Source organism: Melitaea cinxia, chromosome 30 (genome assembly GCF_905220565.1).
Source record: "Melitaea cinxia chromosome 30, ilMelCinx1.1, whole genome shotgun sequence".
NCBI lineage: Eukaryota > Metazoa > Arthropoda > Insecta > Lepidoptera > Nymphalidae > Melitaea > Melitaea cinxia.
This window is the reverse complement of record NC_059423.1, coordinates 4,035,334-4,062,470: the sequence shown is the minus strand read 5'-3', so window position 1 is coordinate 4,062,470 and position 27,137 is coordinate 4,035,334. Positions and strand designations below refer to the sequence as shown.

The 27,137-nt window shown below is 35.8% G+C and overlaps 1 protein-coding gene across 1 annotated transcript; it reads right to left on the bottom strand.

Annotated features, from left to right (window-relative positions):
• Positions 1-1,619: 1,619 nt before the first annotated feature.
• On the bottom strand, positions 1,620-26,931 carry LOC123668270 (putative fatty acyl-CoA reductase CG5065). The gene is made up of 11 exons (XM_045602036.1): positions 26,821-26,931; positions 24,820-24,936; positions 21,158-21,280; positions 18,629-18,754; positions 15,422-15,575; positions 14,763-14,864; positions 13,214-13,406; positions 12,335-12,441; positions 5,787-5,919; positions 2,710-2,967; positions 1,620-1,767 (listed from the first exon to the last, which is right to left on the bottom strand). The coding sequence occupies exons 1-11, from the start codon at positions 26,929-26,931 to the stop codon at positions 1,620-1,622; spliced, it is 1,572 nt and encodes a 523-aa protein (XP_045457992.1).
• Between the last annotated feature and the right edge of the window lie 206 nt (positions 26,932-27,137).

Genomic DNA, 27,137 nt, shown 5'->3' with positions numbered 1-27,137 from the left:
GCAAATTGAAAAGAAAAGGGCAACCATACATCGGCCTTAAGCCGACGTACCCCACTACTGTTGTTGCACGACCTGTATACAAAACCATAGTTAATAGCAGCCGGTGAAACAGGCCCTTACATTTTATAAGCTCCGCTATTTTGCTCTTTTGACTAATTTATTTCTAATCAGGTTTTTTTAAAAAAAAACTGTCACAAATTACGTCATTATTTAATTTGACAACTTATCTTTTATTTTTTATAAACAATTTTGGTATTTTTAATCGTAACTGTCATCTAAATATTACTGAATTGTTTTGATTAAGATTTAATAGAGAATAAGTAATTATTTGATATATTTTTTTTTATTATGGCTAGATTTAAGTAGTTAACCTTAAAAAATCAAAATATTATCAACGTAAAAAATTTCAAGATTTTTTTTTAGATCATATCCGAAAAAAACGTAAACCCTAATTATCAGAAATCATAATAACCGTATTTCTTATTTTACAAAAATTTTACAAACAATATTGTTTTGGATAACTTTTCACGTTATTCACTAAATTTTGAGCGTTAGTTTCTAATCATTAAAAAAAATCGAAAAAATTTCACTAACATTTTCATTGTAAATAAGGTCTTTACCTCAAGATAAGCCTAGCATTGAAAAATTTGTTTATAATTTTTTTCTGCATTTCCTAAAATGAAATTAATTGTAAATACTTAAAAAAAGAGTTTTAAGTATATAATTAAACTTTGGCAAATCAACCGGTACCTATCTTGAAATGAAAATACAACTCTTTTCAAGATAATTTTTTAACTAAAAAAAAGACTTAATGTTTGAAGAACCAAACAAGCACGCTCACAATTTTTTTTACTCCGCTACCGGTAAAGCTATTGAAATATTGCTATAACAAAAAAATTTGCTACAAATGCTACAATAGTTAGATGATGAAATAGTACCAACAATAATTGGTTGCACTTAAGTTACGGCTTAAGATGGAGTGATTTTTCTCTCATTTTCTATAAACTAGAATTAAACGCGAACCGATTTAATTTATTAAGTCGTTGTGACACCGTTCGAGTGACGAGTAGCGTTTTTACGGGTTCCATTCCACGCTTACAAATAAGGCAGTTTATTATCTATGGTTCCATTTACAATCATTATTAATAACGGGAATTATTGCATCTCTATTACGATAATTATTACTATAAATAAAGTTTTGAACTTTATTTAATTTATGTTTTTGAAAAACCATTGAGCTGTATCTAACGGTACAAAAGATCGGGAACAACACCTTAACAATTAAAAAAAAAACTAACACCTAGCGCTCGATTACTTGAACGCGACTAGAACTGTCAAAGTGACAGCTATCACCTTGACAGCGATCACCTCAACAGTTTTTACCTTGACGTGTGGCCGCCAGATTTCGTTATGATGACGAGTTGACGTTAAAGCCGCAAGCCTTGTGAAGCTTTAAAAAATGCTGTCGGTGTCCGATCGTAGCAACCTCCATCTTGTCAATATGCATGTCAGCGTGAAAAAAAATGTCGAAAGGGCTCTTGGTCGTTCAAAGCGTTCCTAAGCTGGAAGTGGCGATGTCAACGAAGTTTATTTTGTAATTGTAATAAGTTTGGGTGACATCAAGCGATGGCCAGAAGTCTTGCGGCTCGCGTTAGAAAGTCAAGGATTCGGCGCCAAATACTTCGAAGTGCGTTGGAACGGCTGAACAAAAATCTCCACAGGAAAAACACGGCGGCCACTTGAGTCAGAATGTGCACTATGTGTAACCTGGAAATTGATATTAAACATAATTATTACAAATTTTAAGCATCTTAAAATTCATCTTGATTCTGCAATGGTTCAGTACAAATCAAGATTAAAAGAAGATTTGTATTAGAAATTGACGACGCGTTGGTGAAACGGTCACAGCACTGGTTTGTGGCTGTTGCGCTGGCAGTTGCGGGTGCCTCGGAGAGCACGTTAAATCGTTGATCCCGATTGTTATCATGTACACCTGATAGCGATCGTTACTCATAGAATATATCCGCCAACCCACATTGGAGCTGCGTGGTGGATTAAGCTCTGATCCTTCTCCTACATGGAGAAAGAGGCCTATGCCCAGCAGTAGGATATTACAGAGTGAAGCATATTAGAAATAAGGAAAACTTTAAGAAATTAACTAACGATCGGATTTATATCAAAAAATGATACGTTATTTTATTAAATCGTTTAATTTCGGAAATTTCGTGATCGAAAACAAAGTACCTACCACGCATAGCCAACCTACACCAGCATTAACTGGACCGTACTTTTAAAGATTGTACATTATCATCTGCAGATAATTTTGGGGGCTACCGTGTTCATAGTTTCTAAACTTTTAAACCAAATACCAACATTTACTGGATTATCTCTAAAAATGGATTACACTTTAATGATTTACAACTAACTACATATTTTAACTTTCACCCCTTTTGTCCAGTAAACTGTTCTTAATTTAGATATACTGTAATAACAAATAACTGCTGCTGATTGCAATGAACTCAAATCATACCAGGTTTCATTTAGAATCAATCCAATATTTTCAGTATAATACGCGGCCAAGAAAAACAATAATTTTGGCTAAAATTGGCGTTTACAGGATGCTCCTCAAAATATATTTGAACATATACATATATTTGGACTCGTTGCAGGTTTATTGCAAGTATATATAAGCTCAGTAATTTTACTCACCGACGTAGTGTTTTTCTTGACTTAGGTAGTGTATCTGGACTCTCTTTGAAGAGGAACCTTCTTATTCCTAAGACGTAGGACTCAATGTAAGCGTCCCAGTCTATATTAGTGACGTCAAAGTCGAAGGTGTTCTGGTCCTCGGGGGAAAGAGCAGAACAAAGGGCCTTCACGTTGTCATCTGCGAAGGCCCATTGACGGGTCGTGAAGTATTCTAGACACGCTGAAGCTTTCTCCAACTTGTTTTGAACACGCATCATCCTGTAATTATTACAAATTGATACAGAAGTTAATATTGGATTCATTGTTAACGTGAATTTTAGTACCAATTTTTGTTATTTCTTTCCAAATATGTAATTTTTATTAAAATAATTATGTAACTTAAGAATCTATTTTTCTATCGATTTTGCCAAAACACATCTCTTGCAATATGCTATATTATCTATAATATATATAAACGCGAAAGGTCATTCATCACGAAATCTCCGAAACTATAACACCTACAAACTTGAAATTTGGCAGGTAGGCTCCTTATAGGAAGTAGACATCCGCTAAGAACGGATTTTACGAAACTCAACCCCTAAGGGGGGTAAAATGGGGGTTGGAAGTTTGTATGAGAGTCCCATTTTTTGACGTAAGAGACTTGAAATTTAAAATGTATGCTCTATAGATGGTAACAAGGTGTTCAAATAATGTATCTTTAGAAATCAACTCCCTTTTGGGGTTAAAACGGGGGATGTTACGTTGACTCACTAATCACGAAATCTCCGAAACTATAATGCTTACAAACTTGAAATTTAGCAGGTAGGCTCCTTATAGGGCGTAATCTATTGCTAAGAATGGATTTGACGAAACTCGACCCCTAAGGGGGTAAAACGGGGGTTGGAAGTTTGTATGAAAGTCCCATGTTTTTGAAATAAGAAACTTGAAATTTAAAATGTATGCTCTATACATGGTGAGAAGGTGTTCAAATAATGCATTGTAATCTATAATATATAAAAGAGAAAGATCACTGACTCACTCATCACGAGAACTCAAAAACTGCTGGATGGTCCATTCATCCAGGATGGACAAAGATGAAATTTGGCAGGGAGGTAGATTATAATTAATAGACGTCCGCTAAGAACGGATTTTGCGATATTCCACCGCTAAGGGGGTTTAATTGGGGTTGATAATTTGTATGAAACTTATACAGCAGGGTCGGTTTAAAGCAAAATAAGCGCGTTGCAACCCTATGTGTTCAAGAAACATTTATATTGATCACATATAAGTAGTACAAAAAAATATATTTTTTACAATATCCAACCTTTACGTTACTAGAATACTTTTTATTTACCCCTGTCTTCACGGAGTCACGGAGGTGCGTGCGTTACGCTATTCTGTGGCATATAGTTACGTAGAACCATATTAAAAACTGAATTGCATGCAGTATAGTTAAACATATTTACACTACAATACTACATTATTACTACATTATTTCATACCACAATTCTGACGAATTCAACGAACCATTTTGTTAAACGCGACGCGCGCTTCACGCGCACGTAGTCGCGGGCAACAGTTAGTGTATTATAAAACAAAGTCCCCAAAAGTGTATGTGATCGATTCCCTCAAAATCTACGGAACGGATTTTCATGCGGTTTCATCAATAGAGAGAGGGCTTCAAGAGGAAGGCTTATGGAACGGTTAAGCCGATTATGATGAGAGTTTCACTGGAAGTTTGCCGGAAAAACTTTGTGTCACACTGATTTCAACGCGGGCGAAGCCGCGGGCACAGCTAGTACGTATATAAAATGGTGGACATATAATATCGTTTAAAAATTTAGCAAAGATTTTTTTTTACAGCCATCGGACTTTTAGCTATATATACATACTATATATATACACATAATCAAACTGCTGACAGTGGAATTTCGCTATTGAAATAATACGCGCAAAATATTTCCACCAAGACATGACTGATTGATTGAAAAAGTATTTAATCTGTTACATCAGAAGAGAAAATGTTATCTTAACGATAACATAATAGTAGCAGTGGCTGCAGTAACAGAAGCAGTTTCTATCCTCACCTACAAGATACTTTATAAAGATCGTACGAAGATCCATTGGGTCTTTTTTTAGACCCACGATTCATGAAAAATAGTACGAAATTAATTAAAAAACGATATTTCTCATGTTTTTCGTGGAGCTCAATATTTCGACATTTTTTACGAATTTCTAGTTCACGAGACTGAAATTTTGCAGGTAGATGTTGACGGCATTAGAAGTGTCCATATTGAACTACCTTCTTTCTCGTAAGTTTGATGCGTAAACACCCCGGTCACCACTACGATTGTCACTGTCGCGCCTACACGTACGTTACGTACTGTTATAAGACACTGGTTAAGTGTATTTTTCTTTAAAAAAAAAAAAAACAGGAATATTCTCAAAACTGGAAATACTTTTAAATAAAACGAATTTGAAATGATTTTTAAATGAGACCGTCTGAGTCGGAGGTAGGAATAGAACTAACTGGGAGAAGCAGGCGTCTGAGGGTTCTAGAGGAAAGGTGCTGAGATGGCAGGACGGGTAAAGGATAAGGCTAACATATCAAGTTATAACAGTACGTTTTACGTACACTCGACGTAGATAATTTCGGAAATATCGAGCTCCACGGAATAAAAATAAAAAACATGGTAAATATCCCGTTTTAAATAATAACTTTAGCAACGAAAGTGAGCATGTCAATTTAGAATGTTATAATATAGTAGATGCGGCGCAGCTTACGCACACGAGCTGGGCGCGCGGTACTGCAGCAGCGACTGGCGGTGATGTCGCCGCCCGGGTACCTAAGGGGGTTACTTATAGTGGGGAGAGAGGCGCGGCTCACGCACACGGGCTGGGCGCGCGGTGCTGCAGCAGCGGCTGGCGGTGATGTCGCCGCCCGGGTACCTAAGGGGGTTACTTATAGTGGGGAGAGAGGCGCGGCTCACGCACACGGGCTGGGCGCGCGGTGCTGCAGCAGCGGCTGGCGGTGATGTCGCCGCCCGGGTACCTAAGGGGGGGTACTTATAGTGGGGGGAGTGGGACGGCTCACGCACACGGGCTGGGCGCCGGCCGCGCGCGCCGCCAGGTCGGCGAGCGCGGCGGGCGCGCGGTGCTGCAGCAGCGCGCGCGCCCCGTGCGCCGCGCGGCTGGCGGTGATGTCGCCGCCCGGGTACCACACCACCGAGCCTGCGCACCAGTACATAATCGACTTATACAGAATACTATTATAATTAACACAGTTGCATCAGCTGCGAGAGGTGGCCTTAACGCTATCGCAGCGATTTCCTCCAGGCGACCTTTGGACAGACGACTGATATAGAGATGTGTGAGAAGAAGCAAAAAAATATATGAAAGAGAGAACAAAAAATAAATAAAATATATCTAAATTATAGTACACATACTTGCAAACAAACATACACACACATACACAAACAAATAACTATACACATGTCAACACTAGCGCCGTCATACGCAATTAGAAAGGAATTTATAAGCAATAGATGCAACGATCGCGCCACCTAGCACATCGTTCGATAAGTCATCTACCCTCATTTATTATATTACTCGAGTTATTCTGACGTGTACGAAACGAACGGTGCAACCGCCGCTAAGGCAGTCTTGGCTCTGGCTTGGCACGATACACTTGTTGTATCCTGCTAGTAGCTTAACCTAGGCTCATTCAATAATTAATTTGTGCAAACGAATTAATTGTTATCTATTACGATTAATTTGGCTAGGCGAGGCGTACAACTCGAGCAGTGAAGGTGAGCGTTGATGCGCATCTCAAAGGGGGCCTCCTTAAACCTACACCTGGGTCGCAAGTCCTAGGCACTGCTCTGAGTTACTCCCTCCGCCACACGATAGACTCGATCGGAACTCCGAAGAGCGTGCACGCATACACGTATTCGGTGTACGTTACAATTTTGTTATAATCTTTTTAAGTACTACCTACATAATATTGTAAAGAGTGCGAGTATAACCTACGCCCGCGCCCTGCAAATATAGAAAAGGAGCTTCCAACAGTCGAAAGACTACACATATAATAAATGAGTATAAATAGACGAAAAATATTAACAAACGCACTAGTCGTCACTACAATTTTCGAGGGTCTCCCTCGATTTCTCTAGGATCCCATCATCAGATCCTGGTTTCCTTATCATGGTACCACACTTGGGATATATTCTTTCCAACAAAAAAAGAACTAACAAAATCGGTTCATAAATGACGAAGTTATCCCCGAACATACATAAAATATATATATACGGTTGAATTGAGTAACCTCCTCTTTTTTGAAATCGGTTAAAAACAAAAGACAACATTAAAGTCAGAAGACAAATACATTTCTTTGGTAATTTTGTTAAAAGTTTTCAATGATTGTGCGCATTTTATAATGAGTAATAATGAATTACACAACCGACAACCTTCAACAGTAAAGGATTTCGAGTAAAAGTTTCAAGTTTTAAAGGCATAGAAGAGATAGGTTTGATTGAAGATTTGTGGGATACATTTAAGAAAGGGGTCGTGAATGTTGCTATTGAGGTATGTGGGGTAGCTAAAAGAAGGAAAGGATAAAGATGTACAAAATGCTGTGAAAGAAAAGAAAAAAGCGTGGTTGGATTGGTTAGCGACAATAGCTAACCAACAAATTCAAAAGGCAATGGATGATGAGATAAAGGAAGCAAGAACGAAGTATAAAAGATTGAAATTAGCGGCGAAAGAAGTTGTGTCTAGAAAGAAAGAAGAACGAAAGGATGATATTGATAAAAAGCTCACTGAAGATTTCCAGTCGAAAATCAAGTTTTTCTGGAAATCATCAAAATTGCCAGAGGAAAAACCTCTAAAATCCCTACATAGTTCTTGTATACTCTTGCTATTATTAATATATTCTCTTGTTGTAGAAGATCTTAGATAGTGGGACTCTACGCGGAGTATACTATTAATATGGTTTTTAATATCTTGTACAACACTTGGGTCAATCGGTGCTCGGCTTATAGAACGCCCTCTAAGATCTTCTTCTACGAAACCATTGGAATTTGTTTTCATTTTCACAGTTCTTATTTGTCTCTCTGTTATATTTAATGTATGAATAAAAAAGGTTTTATATACGCGAATTCTTTGGCAATCGGCTGTAAAATAAAAGGCTGTTTTTGGTTTACGAGGATTGGCAGCACTTGTGTACTTATGTTTTGGTTTCAACTCCATCATGCATGCCTTGATAAGCGATCGCTTTAAGTCCAAATTACTTAACTGCCAATAAGAGTTGAATATTTCGAATCTCTTCTCAGAGGTTATATTATCAGAACAACGAAGTCTACAAGCGCAACTTCCTCTTAGTTTTTTTGCAGGTACCTCCTTATTAGATTTTGAAAGTGATTGGTAAGCTTTTCCGTAATTCCGAAGCGATTTGTTTCTATTGAGATGAATTGCGCAGGCGCTTCCTATATTTTTTATTCTGTGAAAGTAATTCAATGTTAGACGAGGTGGCTGATCAACTTAAAGAGCGTCGTAGTGATGAATCGTTATAAGTCGGATCAGCGTCACACAAATCAACGTCTGATTCCTCGTCTATACCTATGCATTCTGATTGCACTGCTGTTGGCGGTAGTTAATGTCTTTATTTGAACGTCTTTAGCTAATTAAAGGCCCGGCATAAATTATATTTGAGCAATCTGTTGAAGTGCCTGGTATGGTTGAAGGTGAGCTGTTAATGTTCATTTCGCCTCCGTTTTTTTCTGCTGATGAAGAAGACTTTGATGATGACGACGATATGCTGGAACTTGAAGATGATGACGTAGAAGAACTGGATGATGATGTACTATTGGACCTATCTCTTATGTTTTGTGATGATTGTTCTTCAATAGTTGAAACAACGTTATACCCACAACTGATTTTCGACGTATTGTTAACATTTTTTAGAATCCGTTGTTCAGTTTCCGCTTGCGGTAAAATTTTAGGATTCATACTAGAACTTCCATCTATCGCCTTATCCAAAGGTAGTTTCAAAAAGTTTTCCTTATCACACTCTTTGGATTTATTTTGAACATAACCTTCGGAACTTGCTGTTCTCATCGCTACACACTGTTTTTCCATTTTATTTTCATTCCGGCATAATAGAAGAAAAATAAGATCTACTTTTCTTTTCAATATTAATTTTAAACTTCAACTGAAATAAACATAAAAAGGCTCAATTACAATAAAGCTCTCTAAGTCACATAGCATTCAGTAAAGAAAAAACATATTTACGTATGTGTCTTCGTAGTTACAAAATCGGTTAGTAAAGTAAAGCCATAGTATACAATAGGTCTCCATCCAACAAGCAATATTTAGTAATCAAATGACGGCACTACAAATACGACACCACAATATTATTATTATTTAGTATTGAAACGCCCAAAACCAAAAAGAGTCATTACAAAAGCAGATGCCAAACTTAATGAATCTGAATGAATAACTTACCTTACATTTAGTATTAAAACAGCGAATTACAGTTTACGTCGCTTACGGAGCAACCGCGCGGCACTCAACGTTTAGCACTATCGACGCAGCATTGAATGGGGTCCTTTAATAGCGAGGGACGCGCTGTAGACGCGTGATTTAAAAGAGACCGAAATAGTACGTTTGTCCTTTTCTGGGCTAAAAGAGTCTGTAGATGTTTAATAAAATGATAGAATACATGTTTATAAGTCGTTTAATGTATAAAAGTCATTTTCTTAAAATTTTTAGTTAAGCCACTTCAATTCTAAAGGTGCGATATAATAAAATGGTAGGAAAGTCAAAACTGTACATTGAATATATTTTTTAAAAGAATACTTGGGATGTGATCTACAATCGATACCGAAGCCAAAAATATAGTTTTTAGAATTCTTGTCTGTTTGTCTGTATGTATGTCCAGGATAAACTCAAAAAGTACCGCATGGATTTACTTCAAATTTGGCACGAATATTACTAAGAAGTCGGGTCTACATATAGGATACATATTATCACGCATTCTGTAACAACGTGTAATCTAACGACGCATATTTGAATGTTGTTGTTATTATTTTAATAACCATGCTATATAAGCTAGCTTCACACTATAAAAATCACGCAATATAAGTAACTAAGTCGATAAACACAATTAAAAGAATATATGTAGACAAGACAATTTTAAAGCAGCGCCATCTATGAGATTTGTTGTAGATATGAAATGTAAACAAGAAACGGTAAATGAATGTTATTTTAAAAGGTATAATCGTAGGTATTTTTGGTGCTGTATAGCGTTCACGAAGACGACGTCGTGGGCAGCAGCTAGTACTAAATACAACACTCAACTACACACACACACACACACACACACATACACGCACACACACGCACACACACACACACACTCATACACACACACACACACACACACACATACACGCACACACACGCACATACACGCACACACACGCACACACACACACACTCATGCACACACACTCATACACACACACGCACACACTCATACACACACATAGAAACATGCATAAATAAACTCTTTTTTTTGTCTTTTGTGATTAAATCATGATAATGTTAAGTTTTTATTTTATAAGTATGAATATGGAAGAGCGGGACATCCTGACACAGGTAAAACACTTACTTAAAAGGATGTCCCAACAACAGCATCATGTTATGTAAACGTTTTTTTTTTCTAAATAAATATTTTTTTTACATCGTTCCATAGCTTAATTGGCTAGAGCGCCGACACGGTCAGTCGGAGACGCAGGTTCGATCCCCACTGGAACGGTCAATTTTTGATATGATATTCAAAAATGTTTAGAATTCCTAATATGTGGGTAACACAAAATTAAAATCTTACATGTTCATGGACAATTGTTTGACAGATTTAAAAGAGAATGAAAGTGGGTTGACAATGAATGAGTTAAAAACGACAAATGTCTTCACCGTGCTGATGACCAAGTATTACTTGCGTCTTTTGCCGAGGAGTTGCAGGAGATGGTAACTGCTATGAATGGAGCTTTTATAAGAAAGGGAATGAAGATGAATGTAAAGAAGACGAAAGTGATTGTGTTTGAAAGAGATGAGGCAGTGACAGACTGCAATATCGTGATTGGAAATGAAAAAATTGAACAGGTGAATGAGTTTGTGTATCTGAGTTCAAAGTTTACAAGAGATGGAAAGTGTGAGAGTGATATCCAGGAAACAGGGTGAATGGGGCTTTGCACTTCTTTATGAGCAGTCGGAAGGTGTCTAACAAGGCTCGTTTGGCTGTGCATGAGAGGGTGTTGGTTCCCACACTCATGTACGGCAGTGAAAGTTGGGTATGACAGAAGAAACATCAAAGCAGAATAAATGCAGTTGAGATTAGAGCGTTAAGAAGTATGATAGGAGTTAAACTGAGTGACAGGATAAGAAATAGTGAGATAAGGAAACGTTGTAGTCTGAAAGGAGATGTAGTGACAAAAATTAAAAAAGATATGCTCAGATGGTTTGGTCATGTCGAGAGAATGAGTGAAGAACGATTGACGAAAAAAGTGTATAAAGCGAGTGTGAATGAAAGGGTTGGAAGGGGTAGACCTAGGCGGACGTTCCAAGGCCAATTAAGGGACGTATTGAAAAAAGGTCAGGTCAAGAGTACCCTAAACCAAAGAGCATGTATGAAGGAAATAATGAAAGTGGACGAAGCGAAAGAAGTATGTATGGATCGTAGCAAGTGGAAAGAAGTAGTCTCTGCCTACTCCTACGGGAAAGAGGCGAGATTATATGTATGTGTATGTATATTATATGTATGTATGTATGTAAGTTTAAAGAATGGGACGAGACCTTTAAGATAGGGTTATCTTTTGAGTGCAACGCCCGCTCGTGGGTGTCGCGAAGAGACTCAAATTGCTGTGTAAGATACATCGGTGTAGCTGGGCTAAACAGGATAGAATAAAGAAGAGACAAGAAACTGTTTCTGAGTGGTTCAAAAAAGGAGGAGGTTACTTAATTCGACCGTATATATATATTTTTTAATGTATTTTCGGGGATAACTTCGTCGTTTATTAACCGATTTTGATAATTCTTTTTTTTTTTTTTTTTGTTGGAAAGGAGATATCCTAAGTGTGGTACCATGATAAGAAAAACAGGGTCTGATGATGGTATTCAGTAGAAATCGAGGGAAACCCTCAAAAATCCGCATAACTTTTACTGTGTGTACCGATTTTGATGATTTTTAATTTAATCGAAAGCCGATGTTTTTTATGTGGTCACATTTAAATTTCATGGATATCTGATTAGAACTTTTGGAGTAATCTTTGATAATGCGTATTTACTTGACAATTTTTTCGTCTAACTACGTTGTATTACTTGTCGATATAATTGAAGTCGGTTTTTTTTTCGTTTGCCAGCAAACACAGTTATCTGACAGAAAATTGTTTAGAAATATTGCTGAAAATTTCACGAGTACATTGCATTAATAATCCGACGCATTTCACTGCTTTATATTGTATAAAATAAAATGTGACGATTATCAAACGGTGATATAAAAACTAAAATTAACTGAAGTCTTTTAAATTTAAAATTAACTATAAATGCAAAAAGAAAAACAGAAAGAAGATAAAAAAGCGAAACTCACTGAAGGGATGTTTTCTCATATACTTGAAACTAGTTTTGACGAAGCGCTGCCACGTGATGGGATTCTGCTGACCCGTGCAGCAGTTGTAGACAACCACACCATCGCCTCTGAAGATTTAAAAAAAATACACATATGTAACAAATGCAATATAAGCACATACGTATAAGCTGAGCTGAACCTGTACACAGAACTCGAAAGTTTTATCCGAGTTCCATATATTAATACAGATTGTCCCAATTACGTTTTCATTACCTTTTTTTTTAATACAACTAGGTCGGCAAACAAGTGTCAGCCCTCCCGATACCGATAGTAAACTTACCGTAGCTTATATACGGCTACGGTAGTAAAGAATATAGCCACCCCTCTCTTTCCGTGGGTGTCATAAGAGGCGACTAAGGGATAACACAGTTCCACTACCACCTTGGAACTTACAAAGCTGACCGATGGCGGAATAACCATCCGACTGCTGGCTTTGAAATACACAGGCCGAAGACGGGCAGCAGCGTCTTCGGTGCGACAAAGCCAACCCTGCGGTCACCAACCCGCCTGCCCAGCGTGGTGACTATGGGCAAAACACAACGAGTTCACGCCATTTTTGGCGTGAACTTGTGGAGGCCATGTCCAGCAGTTGACTGTGATAGGCTGAAATGATGATGATGATGGTGATAGATGTCTGCTACATCAGAAACGTAGCAAGCGTGTTGCCGACTCTACCTTACCTACGAGCCTTTTCTACCTTATTTCAAACAAATGGCATATGACATCGTTTGACAAAACGACTAGAATTTTAATCTTAAATGGTGGTATTTTGTTGTCAACGTTTGTACCCCCCTCTTAATCTCTCTCTCTCTCTCTTCTCAATTATAAATATCAACTCACCGTCTTAAATGAGTCCGCCAAGCGCATACGATCATCAAATTAATGACGGTATCGACTGGCACCAAATCCGCGACCCGTTCTCCATTTCCAAGCATAGTACGAAAAATACCCTTGCCGACAGCGGCTATGATGCCATTGGGACCGTTCCAATTGTCCACCCAGCCTTTGACCGGTTCCCGGAGAGACGACAGTACTGAGGAAAGAAAAACAAATAAAATTTTATTGTTTGTCATTGCGTCCATTCGTTATATATGTTATTGAAGTTATCGGGGAAGTGGACATAAGGTGCCAATCAAAATACCAATTATAAATTCATGCTATGTTTCAATCCTATATTAGATCATCTTCAGGCATCTTTACATGTAGTGTTTAATTGACATCTTCATACTTCTATTGTTAATGTGCATAATCATATAATGCTTTATAAATATAGGTTTTCAATAAAAGGGGGGAGGTTCTCAATTCAACTGTATCTATGTTTTAAGTGTTTCTTCATTACTCTTTCTGAGGGGTACCGATTTTAATCATTAATTTTTACACGAAAGCTGGTACTTGTTTTGTAATTTAAATTTAAGCCAGATTTGACGAGTACTTCTGATTTATATCTCATAATGCGTATTAAATTGATCTTGACTTCGATAAATACGGAGTCGGGTATATATATTTTTTTTTTGTGAATAAACACAATTATATTTTATGAGGTATAGCCAGCTTTATAATATCTATACAGACTCACCATACTTACCATTACTCAGTACACTTTCAGATTATTTCAGTTTTAAGGAAAGTCCAATAATAAATAATATAGACTTAAAAGTAGGTTAGAGTCGCCCACATTACGTCACGTTTAAAAATAAATTTTACGAAGTAGATATAGACTCATTACTAATATATTCCGTTGACAAAAGTAAAATTTTTATTTCACATACAGACATGTATGTGTAACTTATGAGTAAACCGTATTTATAACCACGTGAATACCGATTTTTCACTACAGAATGTACGTTCCGTATCGGCGGTAGCCTTACTGAACAATAACTGATTCTTAAGGAATGTCATTTTTATTTTTTAAATCATCATCATCATCATCATTTCAGCCTATTGCAGTCCATTGCTGGGCATAGGCCTCCATCAGTTCGCGCCAAAAATGGCACGAAGTCATGTGTTTTGCCCATAGCCACCACGCTGGGCAGGCGGGTTGTGACCGCAGGGCTGGCTTTGTCGCACTGAAGATGCTATTGCCCGTCTTTGGCCTGTGTATTTCAAAGTCAGCAGTTGAATGGTTATCCCGCCATCGGTCAGCTTTATATGTTTCAAGATGGGTAGTGAAACTGTATTATCCCTTAGTCGCCGCTTACGACACCCACGGAAAGAGAGGGGGTGGCTATATTCTTTAGTGCCGTAGCCACACAATCATGTAGCATATTTTTTAAATGACAATTCAAAAGCCATTTTGAAGCCTACTTAAATGGACTCCTTTTTGTTTGGTCTAAGTTGGTCTTTTGAGCGAATTTGAAGGCTCCAGGTTAACAAATTGTCAGATTCTCACCGATTGACGGTCTGACGATCGCGACGGGAAGGTTGCCACATTCCTTTATCAGCATATCCTCAGCTAACGCCTTCGTGAAAGTGTACGTGTTTGGTCTGTCCCCTGAAATAATAGAAACAAACATAAATAATGACATATCATATGCTGCCTACATTTAGATTCTTTAAATTGCAAGTTTGTTTAACGCCCTTTCTATTTCCGATTCCTGGAATAAGAAAATCACAAATAATGAACTGGTATAATATAATTTTATTTTAATTAAAAGCGATTAGTTTTGTTAAATCAATTTTTTTTTTTTTAGTATTAATGAAAAATACGCCCAATTACGGTTACTTCTAATCAGCATTCAATTCGAAAATTTCTAATAAACGGTTCCCATATACCAAAATCCATTGGTTTTACTTACAAACCTTTCACTTTCGAACATATCAAATGTAAAACGGATCGTTTCCTACATAAGAACCGGGATTACACGACCTACCTACTAAATCCTGTCCGATGGCAGCGTCTGTACCAGAGTGACTAATCGTAAGTGTTTGTGTGTAACCAATCGGTTTGTTTTGCTAACAAAACTTTCAACTCGGATTTCAATGGTCATCGTTTCCAGTTTCACGTATAAAGTGAATCGTTTTACGTATCACCTGCCTCTCATCACTGACCTACTAAGTCCGGTGTGATCCTATCCACGAGGTCGTCGGGCAGCGTCTGCACCAGCGTGACGACGTGCTCCGGGTGCGCGGGCGGAGCGTACACCGTCTCTTCGACTCTCTCCCTCTCGCAGTTGCAATACGCAGTCGACACGTGGACTAGGGCCTGGCGAATTACATTCGTGACTACATTGAAATGACATGAAACGGTTTTGACTTGGTACTTTGACTTGCCTATTATGACTGTTCAGTTTCTATAACTAATTTTTCCTGGGGATTGGGGATAAGGTCGGCAACATGCTTGCAATGCATCTGGTGCTGCATACATCTATGAGCTACGGTAATCGCTTACCATCATGTAGGCCTACATGATACGGTGGTACGCTTGTTTGCCGACCTAAGTAAATAAAAGAAAGAAAAATAACTTGAAACAAAGTTGAAAATTAAATAATTGTGATTGCTGGCAAACAAAAAATAACAGACTCCAATTAGTTTTTATATCACCTTTTAATCATTGTCACCTTTTATACAATATAAAGCAGTGAAATGCATCAGATTATTAACGTAATGTACTCGTGAAATTTCCAGCAATATTTCTAAACAATGTTCTGTCAGATAATTGTGTTTGCTAACAAATGAAAAAAATCGACTTCAATTACATCGACAAGTAATACAACGTAGGTAGACGAAAAAATAGTCAAGTAAATACGCATTATTAGATATAACTCAAAAAGTAGTTGTTAGATCTCGATGAAATTTAAATGTGGCCACATGATAAACATCGGCTTTCGATTAAATTAAAAATCATCAAAATTGGTACGCCCAGTAAAAAGTTATGCGGATTTTCGAGGGTTTCCCTCGATTACACTAGGATTCCATCAACAGATCCTGGTTTCCTTATCATGGTACTACACTTAGGATATCTCCTTTCCAAAAAAACAAGAATTATCAAAATCGGTTCATAAACGACTAAGTTATCCCCGAACATTTATCTATACTAATATTATAAAGAGGTAAAGTTTCTAACTTCGTTTGTTTGTAGAGGGTAATCTTCACAAATACTGATCCGATTATTAAAATTCTTTTACTAACAGAAGACTACACTGTTGAGGAGTAATATAGGCTATATTTTATTGTGATTAAACAAAAAAATCAGTGAAATATCTTATATATAAAATTCAATATATTTAGACAAATAAATAATGTAAAAATTAAAATAAAGTATATGTATGTACATGGCATATATAAATGGAAAGTTGTAATAGACACACGTAGACGTATATAAAGTTAATGAATTATTGTGATAACGATTCAAAATGAGGAAAGGAGATAATATGTGACTAGATGAGAAGGATTAAAATTGAAGGAAATGGTGTTTTTATTAATCGTTAACCGACTTTAAAAAATGGAAGTGGTTCTCATTGATACTTTACTAGATTTAACGAATTTGTCTGACTCTGTTCGCTTCCTAATGACTATTAGGAAGCGAACAGATTACCTATTACCAAAATTAAGAAAGTCTCGAACTACCATTAAGCGGATGAAGATAGGAATTCAATAGAAATAGAACATCCCTCTCATTATCATCGCCATATTAACGTAGATTGAAATAGTACATAGAGACAAAAGGCGTTTTCGAGCACTTACTGCTCCTACATGCTTAGATTGCACCGACAAATATATAACATACATGTATGAGACGAATACACGTTTTTACATTCTGAGGCTGCATTAATTATGCATACACACGGTCTTCGCGTCGGGGCGCAGTTTTCAATGGTATTATGTATTTGTATACAATATACATTTACTTCAATACTAATGTAACCTGCTTCTGACGGTCAGTAGCTAGTCTACTGATAAGAATGGAAATTTTTCAATTGTAAAACTGAATTTGCCTCAATAAAATTACAGCTAAATAATATTACTCTCAAATAGTGTTGTATTGTGTAAGGTAGCCAGAGTTACTGGGAATGCGTTGCATTAACAGCGTGGATGGAATCGGCTATACAGTGTAATATTCTTGGAGTTTCAGGTGTCCATAGGCTATGGTAACCGCTAACTATCAGGTACAATTCTCACCCTTTTTTTAGATTAAGAATATATATATATATATATATATATATATATATATATATATATATATATATATATATATAATATAGCTCAGCTACCTAGCTAGGAGAATAAGAGATCATACATAAGAATAGCTTTCAAACTACATCTAAAATAATTATTTCTTTTTTGTTACTAGGAACTTTTAAAGTAAATATAAATAAAAACTTGTAACAAAAATACTTAGGAAATTGTGATGGTACCATAATGCTGTTTGTTTAGTATTATATTCATTTATATTTTTTATTTCATTGTAAATAGGTTAAGTTTGGAAATATGTTTTTGATATTAAACACTATTATTTATAACTGTGTTTGCTGGCAATCGAAAAAAACCGACTTCAATTACGTCGACAAGTAATAAGCCGTAATTAGACGAAAAAAATTAACAAACGCACTAGTCATTACTATGATTTTCGAGGGTCTCCCTCGATTTCTCTGGGACTCCATCATCAGATCCTAGTTTTCTTATACTAGGGATATCTTCTTTTCAAAAAAAAAAAGAATTATCAAAATCGGCTCATAAGCGACGAAGTTATCCCCGAACATACATTAAAAAATTATATATGGTCGAATTGAGTAACCCCCTCCTTTTTTGAAGTCGGCTAAAAATATCACACAATATTGCCTCATTATCCGATTGTCTCAATATCCCATTCGAGGATTCTTATTTAGAGAATAGTTGAGACTTAATCAACCAAACTTCTATAAAATAGAACAGATTGGTTAACAATTTATCTATAAACATTTACAATATTTGGGAGCCCCTTTGATAAGGTAGGAAGATCTACGAGGACAAAAATACAGACCGGAAACAAATACAATACCTACGATTAAAAATCGTCGCGGGAATCAAATCAACAATTTTCGGCGTTAACAAAACTTTCAACATTAGTTTTTACAAAGTTTTACCAAGCCGTTGATCCCTGTTACGACTTCAGTAATATTAGACAAATTATAAGCTTGATTATTACTTAATTTAAAATAAGAATAATGATAATTAATGAAAGAAAATTTATGTTAAAATGTCCAAGTGTTCTCACTCGTCTATTCTTGTAATAAAACTAAAATATCCTTCAAATCAAATAGCCTTCATAAAGCTTACCTCTAGTCCAAGCATACGATGACACAACTGGACTAACTGCTGGGTTCCCAGCATGTTGATAGTCACCGACAGTTTTAGCTTTTCGTCAAACTTTACCGTCGCCGCCGAATGGAACACCACTGACACCTGGACAAAGAACACTATAAGAGAACCTTTACACATTAGAGATATATGAGACATTAGAGACTCATAAAACTTAGGCTTTAAATTTTTCGTATAATTGTTGAGCAGTGGATCCTTAATCTACCACGTTGCTCCAGTTGAGTATAAGGCGTTTGTTTATATAAGAAAGGTTAGTGTCAAGTACATTTAACTATTTCCCTACATTTTCTTTTTAAACTAAAGGATAGTTGGAGTTCCTCAGATAAGGTTTGTTGGTATTGTAATCTCATATATATGAGTGGTTATGTGAAAAACGACTTTTAAAAAATTAAATAAATATAGTGTTAGAAACCTCTTAATTACAATCTCTTTTTTTATATATTTGTTTTGTTAGTTATAGTAATTATGAATGTACCAACCGGCCAAAAAAACTATATCCATTCTACGGGATATAATACGCCGTTGCAAGGTGAGGTCCTTTATTTGAAATTGTGAAGGTAACGTAATTTTTATAGAGACGCATATATCAAAACCGTAGAAATAAACGATAGCGCGATTTAATTGCGTACAACGACATCTATCTTAGTATAGCAACATTACGTTGAACAGTTTTAATATTATGAATTATATGAAATAAAAAAAATATGCTACATTTTATTACAATACTAAACATTGAACATTATGTTATTTTAAGGAACTACCTCTTATGGTACACACACATATCCCTTAAAATGAGTCGTACATAAAATTGTGCCTCATTGAATCCTATCAAGATAAATCGAGGCAAACGAAAATAGAATCGTACATTAGAATCACTAATGGACTTTAGCTAGCAGCGTATACAATAAAAATAATATACAATAAACACAGCTATATAACCAGTCGGAAAATATATGGATAATCTAACCTGTACCAATTTATATAAATTGCTATTTCTACGGCGTTTTCGTAGATTCAAATATGTTGGACAAAATATACTAATTTGTTTTCTTTACTCGTTCCAACTAAAATTATCTCGAAGCAATAAAAATACCATTACATTCGCGTAGATGGAACAATACCTGCAATTTTTATATTGCCAGCTATTTCCGTTTTATCATGCATTCTTTTAAGTCAAACTTTTACCACTTGTTCATCTTACTGGACGATTTACATTGTGTTAAACTAAATTATGATATCTTGGGTCAATTTCCCTGGTGATAATTTATCTGCTGATAGATAATCGGAGGACATTATCAGCAAGATAGGTAGCTCTGCCTAATAAACTACTACTTTTTATTTATCACATTGCGAATACAAACATCTGACGGATAAATTGGAGATTTGTTGTGGAAAATTAAAAGTGTTACTTATACGGGTATAATGGATGTTTTCTTAGAGGTTCACAACTTTCAGTTGGCAACACTGCTTTATTTGGTAACCCATTTAACAGTTGATAGTTGCTTTTGATTTACTTTGGTTTGACATTTTTCTATGGATATACTTATACCAGAGCAACGCTTACAAATTGTTAAAATCTTTTATTAATATAATGGTCCTTTTGAGACATAAAATGGCATAATGGCCTAATAAATGGCTTTCCTTGATTACACATCGGATCAAAACAGAAAGAATTTTTTTAAACTGGATCCTGTACTAATAAGTAAAGCTTTTAGAGCGAAAGTATTCTATATACTTTTTATCAACGCTGTAATTATACATTAACTACAAATCACCGATTTTTGTATGACTGAAATTACTTATAGTATTACTGATTTAGTTTTGTATAATCTTCACTTATCCCAACTAAAACACTTTTCCTCTACATATGAAAGAAGAGTTGGAACCAACTACATGACACTTTTGCGACGTGGGTCAAAGCATACTCTCCCTATTACCTACTAAGGCTTATGATCGCTATCCAAAATTTCTTTTCTGACTGGTGTTTCGACTGTGTTCGATCAGCGACACCATGGAGGCGACTCGTTGAAGCCCTACAGCCATTAGGAGTAACGTTAGCAACGGTCCACGTCGGACATGAGGCTAACTTGGCTAGACGGATAGGAGTCTACGGCGTCCCTTGCTTAACATTAATACTTGATAAACAAGTGTACATATATAAGGAAAGTTTGAACTCTTTGCCGAAGATATTAGGTAAGCATGTCTTTACTTGTATTGTAATATTTGTAAGTATATAAAAAATGAATGCTAAATTTAATTATTTTATTTGACAAATTGTTTCCTTGGAGCATTACAATTTTTTTATTTGTTCATTTTTAGTTGAGTATAAAACAACAAGTGGTGTTTAACCAGAAGAGACAGCTATTCTTGCTCTCCAACACACGGTTTTGCAAGAGCCTAAATTTAGATTAGTATTGTACGAACACAAATGATTACTTCAAACAGGATCCTTGGAGTTGTACTGAAGCTTAGCTCACTAAAACATACCTTCTGACATAACATCGCTTGGTCCGCTGGACTGATGCCTAACTCTGGTTCTGTGATATCACCCACTATTGGTACGATCTTGTTCAGTTCTTGAGGCCGTTCTTTCCTTAGTGTCTCGAATAACTGCAGACAACAACAAAATTATAGCTTTAATTATACTTCGACTGATTTTTCTTGAAGATTTTTCTCTGCGGAACCTACGTTTTGAATTAAATACAAGTAATTTATTAAGAACAAATAAATATCAGTTTGTAAAAGAGCGATTTAAAAGTGCTTTGGAAAAAAAAGTATAACAAACCAACATTAAAAATAAATTTATTCAAATAGGCTACAAATTATATCTAATATATAAAATTCTCGTGTCATGGTGTTAAACATTGAACTCCTCCGAAACGGCTCGACCGATTTTAATAAAATTTTGTGGGTATGTCGGGTAGGTCTGAGTATCGGCCAACACCTATTTTTCATACCCCTAAATTATAAGGGGGGGGGGATTAAGCGGGTTAATAAGATATATGGCAAAGCAACGTTTGCGGGATCAGCTAGTATAATATTAAGATCCAATCCTTCTCCTACATGGAGAAAGAAGCCTAAGCCCAAAAGTGGGATGTTACAGGCTGTATGCGTAAAAAGGCTTCAAAAGCACCTTCGAATCGTCATCAATCAATTAAAATTCACCGATTTGGAATATAGATTCCGCATAGAACAAGTGACAAGAACTCGGCAGTTAGTCTTTGAAAAAACAAACTGTGTTTTAACACAAAATTGATAATATTTTGCACGCACTGAACCAATATTTATCAAATTTTGTAAGCATCTGTAATTTGGTCCAACTTAGGAGATAGGGGGTAGTTTTTATCTCAATTTGAATCGGTCGGTGGCGCTGCTATCGGTGTGTAAGCAATCAAATTTAGTAGCCGTTTTCTGGGCAGGACCGTTGTCATTCCGGGACCGCTTGTAATATTATATAAATTATATTAGGGATTTGAGATTAGGGATTATAGATATTATTAAATTACATTATTATCACAATTGCATATTACGATAGATAGGCAAGTCTATCGCCTTGACGATAGCACGGTCGCGCCTTACTTTGTCTATCACTCATCTAAATATAAATAATATGAAATTCCGCGATTTTGATTTATTATGCCTTTTTATGTTACATGCGATACCTACAAAAGAAGTGCTGACGCCGCTCGTCGCCACGAGTCTTCGGTGCAACGTATGACCCCAATATTAATTTTATATCAGAAATTTCCTTACAGAAGATCACAGCTAAATAATACTGGTTTTAAGCAGTATTGTGTTGATGTTCGTGAGTAAGGTGACCAGAACTCCTGAAAGGAATTGTCGACAATGCGATTGCGATGCTTCTGATGTTACAAGCGTCTATAAGCTACGGTAATCGCTTGCATCAGGTGAGCCGTACGCTTCTTTACTGACTTAGTTATATAAAGAAATACTTATAAAAAAAAAATATATAATATATATATATCTGACTAGCTGTGTGGACTTTTACTGGCAGATAGCTGAAGTAGTAAGGAGTAACTAAGGCTACTTTTATTTTAGAATTTTTTAAATATTTTAATTTTATTAAACAATACGAGCTGAACATTAACTTTTCTATTAAATTCCACGCGGACAAAGTCGCGGGCACAGCTAGTTTAATAATATATTGTGCAATAAACCATTAACAAATAAATATATTCACGTATTTCGAGTTTAACTTTACCAGTCTTTAAAATGTAACTTATATTAAACACTCTGAAGAGGTCTTCGTTTTGTCGCTTTGTAAAACCTTTTTGGTGTAAAATATAGACAATAAATAGACGTCCAAACCATGAGAAACTTTTTATGACCCCATACACCACTTGCCCACCCATTGTCGCTTGAAATCATTAAATATTATTAAAACAAAATTATCGCGTGCTAGGTCGTCGAGGTAAATTTTTTACATTTCTACGAATATCGATCCTAGTTGGTTAGGTCAAGATTCTTAGGAGCCTTATTTTATAGCTAACAGTTGAATATATTAGTACCAGCTGACCCAGCAAACTTTTTTTTGCCATATATATTATAAAAGCCCTTAAACCCCCTCCTCTTGTAACTAAGGGGTATGAAAAATAGATATTGGCCGATTCTTGGAGCTACCCGATATGCACACAAAATTTCATTAAAATCAGTCCAGCCGTTTCGGAGGAGTATGGTAAGTAACATTGTGACACGAGAATTTTATATATTTAATATTATTTTTTTTATACAAACGCTGTCCTGACAGTAACAAATACAAAAAAGCACTATCCAATGTGGTTCAGTCGTTCAAAAGTTATGCTCCTACATGTTGGTTATTTATTTTCATTTTTATGATAAGTTCTGTTTCACTCCTTCCTCCAATTATTTTATTTTATTTTATATTTTTATACTTTATTTTACACCAAATATGAAATAAAATGAATAAGCAACATTAACAATAATTAGTAGAAAAATGTACAAAAGGCGGCCTTATTGCTAAAAAGCAATCTCTTACAGGCAACCCTAGGGCAAAGGAGATGATATATTGAAGGTGTTGGTGTAGAGTTTCATGTTATAAAATATAACTATCACTGATCAGTTATGTAAGCGTCTGTAGAAGTTTTGGAGATAGGCCTCAATTCGTACGAAGGATTAAAATTTCAGCTAAAACCACAACTTTTCTGAACAAAATGTTCGCTGATATACAACTCAGATTTTCTTTTTCGAAATAAGCGTGTTTTCATATATCTATAGCTTTCATATATCTAAGCGTATTTTCATATATTTTATAGAGAAATAGCATGTAGACCTTTTGCAAAAACAATAGTAATACACGACCATCTGGCTTAGAATCGATTCACATTTATGCACAGTCATTGGCCTGTGCATAACAGGAACAGGAACATAGATATATTGCCTTTTACTAGCTCCCACTTTTACCATAATTGAAAATAACTCGTTAAAATCGTTATCTTAGTCAAATGAGACGTAAATTAGATGACGAATGGTTAATGTTCTAAAACCAAAATTTTGGAATCATTGATCTCAAAATGCAATTTAAAAGCGATAACTTAGCGAGCGATAGTCTGCCTTTTTTGAATATTAGTTTCAATTGTTCCAACTTTTTTAGGTTTACAGGCTTTTAATGATAACAAATTAAGTTATTGGGTCTTCGTGCTAATTCAGTACAAAAGTACATATGACAATTAGAGCAATCATCGATTCATATCAAACGCGATATGATTGTAATTTACTTAGAACATTCTATCGCACGACCAATTTACAAACATCGCAATTTGCCTAATTTTTGCAAGTTTTCCTTCAATAGTAATATTTATTTTGGTGAAATTCCATAATTTAAAGTACACGAGCTAACAAGCTTGTAAAATTTAGTTACAAGTGACTAAGTAAAGTCAAAATACTAGTAAATTGTATACAATACCTACATGTTTTACAAAGATTATTGTATTTTTTTTTCGACTTCATTCTCTTAACATTCTTTGCCAGAGTTCTTAAAAGATCACATTTTTAGCAATAAAACCCTATTTATAAATTGATTTCGTTTTTTTTTTTTTATTGGAATACAACAATGAATGTTTCTATTGTATTTCATTGTAAAGTATAGTAAATGAAATGTATATACTTACAGGTGATTGTGTGAGTTCAGTAAGACGTGACGCGACATCCTGACCCCTCTTCGGCCTCATGAGTAAATAGATTTTCTTGATTTTTGGACAACTCCGCAGCAATTTTTCAACTAGCACCTATTATCAATAAATAATTGTATATATAATAATAAATACGACTAGCCCGTTGGCGCAGTTTGTAGTGCCACCCTGCTTTCTGCTCCGATGGTTGTGGGTTCGATTCCCACCCCGAGTCTGGGTGTAATATAAATATTTATCTATATATGTATTATTTATAAGTATGTTTATCGAAAAAAAAATATGTAGCTATATACCAGTCGGCTGTAACCTATAACACAAGCATTAAGTTGCTTACTTTAGGAACAGATGACCGTGTGTGTATTGTGTAAATATTTATTTATTTATTTATTTATTAAATAATTGTATAAATGTATTTAACCTACACACAACGTCAGCTGTTCCTAATATCCAAGTTGTCTGCTCCTAAAGTAGATAGGTAACGCCAGTGTTTCAGCTAACAGCTAACTGATACAGCTATTTATATATTTGTATAAATCTAAATATAAATAATACATAAATAAATAAACATATAATACTACTAGACATCGGGTGTGAATCGAACCCACGACCTCCGCAGAAAAAGCAGTTTCGCTGCTAGGGGGTCTCAGCCTTAAAGAGTATGACCATTCATTAATGAAATACAATGAACCTTTAAAACGCTTTTCAAAGACTCAATATTGACCATATCTCGTTTTACCCGCTTAACTTCTGTTTATAAAATAAAATAAAAAAACATTCAATTGTTTCGTCTATTCGTCAGGTTTATTATTTGAAATATCATTATAAATATACAATTTCACTTAGGTACGCCATCAAAAAATCATTAAGATTCCATAACGATACCATAACATCGTTATGAGACGGTTAAAAATCTATCAAAACATTATACATCCACTGAGTGGGCATGAATCGCGACCAAGGGTCGGCAACTCGCTTGCTATGCTCCTGGAAATGCAGGCATATAGGCTACGGTATCCACTCACCATCAGCCGTACCGTACGTTTGTTTATCACCATAGTAGCATAAAAAATCCCACTCTTGTACTAGTATCCCAGTATAGTGTTAGCTCAGTCGCACGCTCGCTTTAGCTTGTAATATCCCACTGCTGGGCATAGGCCTCTTACCCTATGTAAGAGAATGAAGCTCTAAGCTTAGTCCACCACGTTGTGCCAATGCGGGTTAGCGGATATATTCCCTAATATGAGTAACTATCGCTATCTGGTGTACATGATAACAACCGGGACCGACGGCATAACGTGCTCTCTGAGGCACGGTGGGGAGACCCACAAGGACTGCATAAACACCCAGACCACGGCAAATGGCTGCAAACGGCTGTATGTCCAATACAGATGTTTGTCATGTGCAGGGATCGCACCCCAGCGCAACAGCCACAAACCAGTACTGTGACCGTTGCGCTAACGCGATGTCAAACACGCTTCGGAATAATTAATCGAAACAAAATATTCGAAACAAGTTTATACATTTTCATAGCGAGGAAAAATCGAGCATTGTTTCTTTATATATGCTTATTGAGATAATAGGTAAGATTTCTTCAGTAGCGAATACGATATTTTCCATTTTCTTTTCGTTTGAAAATGGCGAGTAATGTTACAAAAAGGAAACAGCTATAAAAATTTCATAATTCAACATTGAATAGTTTCAACTGAATCACAATTAGACATTGAGACATTAAATTAAACCATACTATATGTATGTATATATTATAATTATGTACATTATACATACCGTTTCAAATTTATAAAAAAAGGTCAAATGTTAGCAGTAGTTTAGACACATGATTGGTTTTTATTTACATAAATAATCCACTTACTGGACTTCTAAAACCATGGCAAACGCGGTTTAATTTCATGCTTCTCGTTGTAATCTATCTTGTAAAGTAAAAATGTAATATAAAAGAAATAAAAATATGCGTTTTCTTACCTTTCCCATGAAACCCGTACCACCAGTGACAAAAACCGATTTGTCCGCGTAAAACTCAGCGACCGGCACATAGTCCTGGCTTCCAAAATGGCCGCCAAGGCAAGACGCCATGTTTATTCCCTTGTAAAACGATTCCAATTCAAACAGACGTCATCAGTTTTTTTTTTCTTGGACTCCCGTGAGGCATGCACTCTTTTGTTATCACGAATTAATCTCTTATTATCAATCTTGTCAACATGGCGAGCTGAAACAATGGATGCTTTAATGAAAAAGTTGTTTAAAAAACCCCGCGAAATATGAGACACGAACGTCATGAA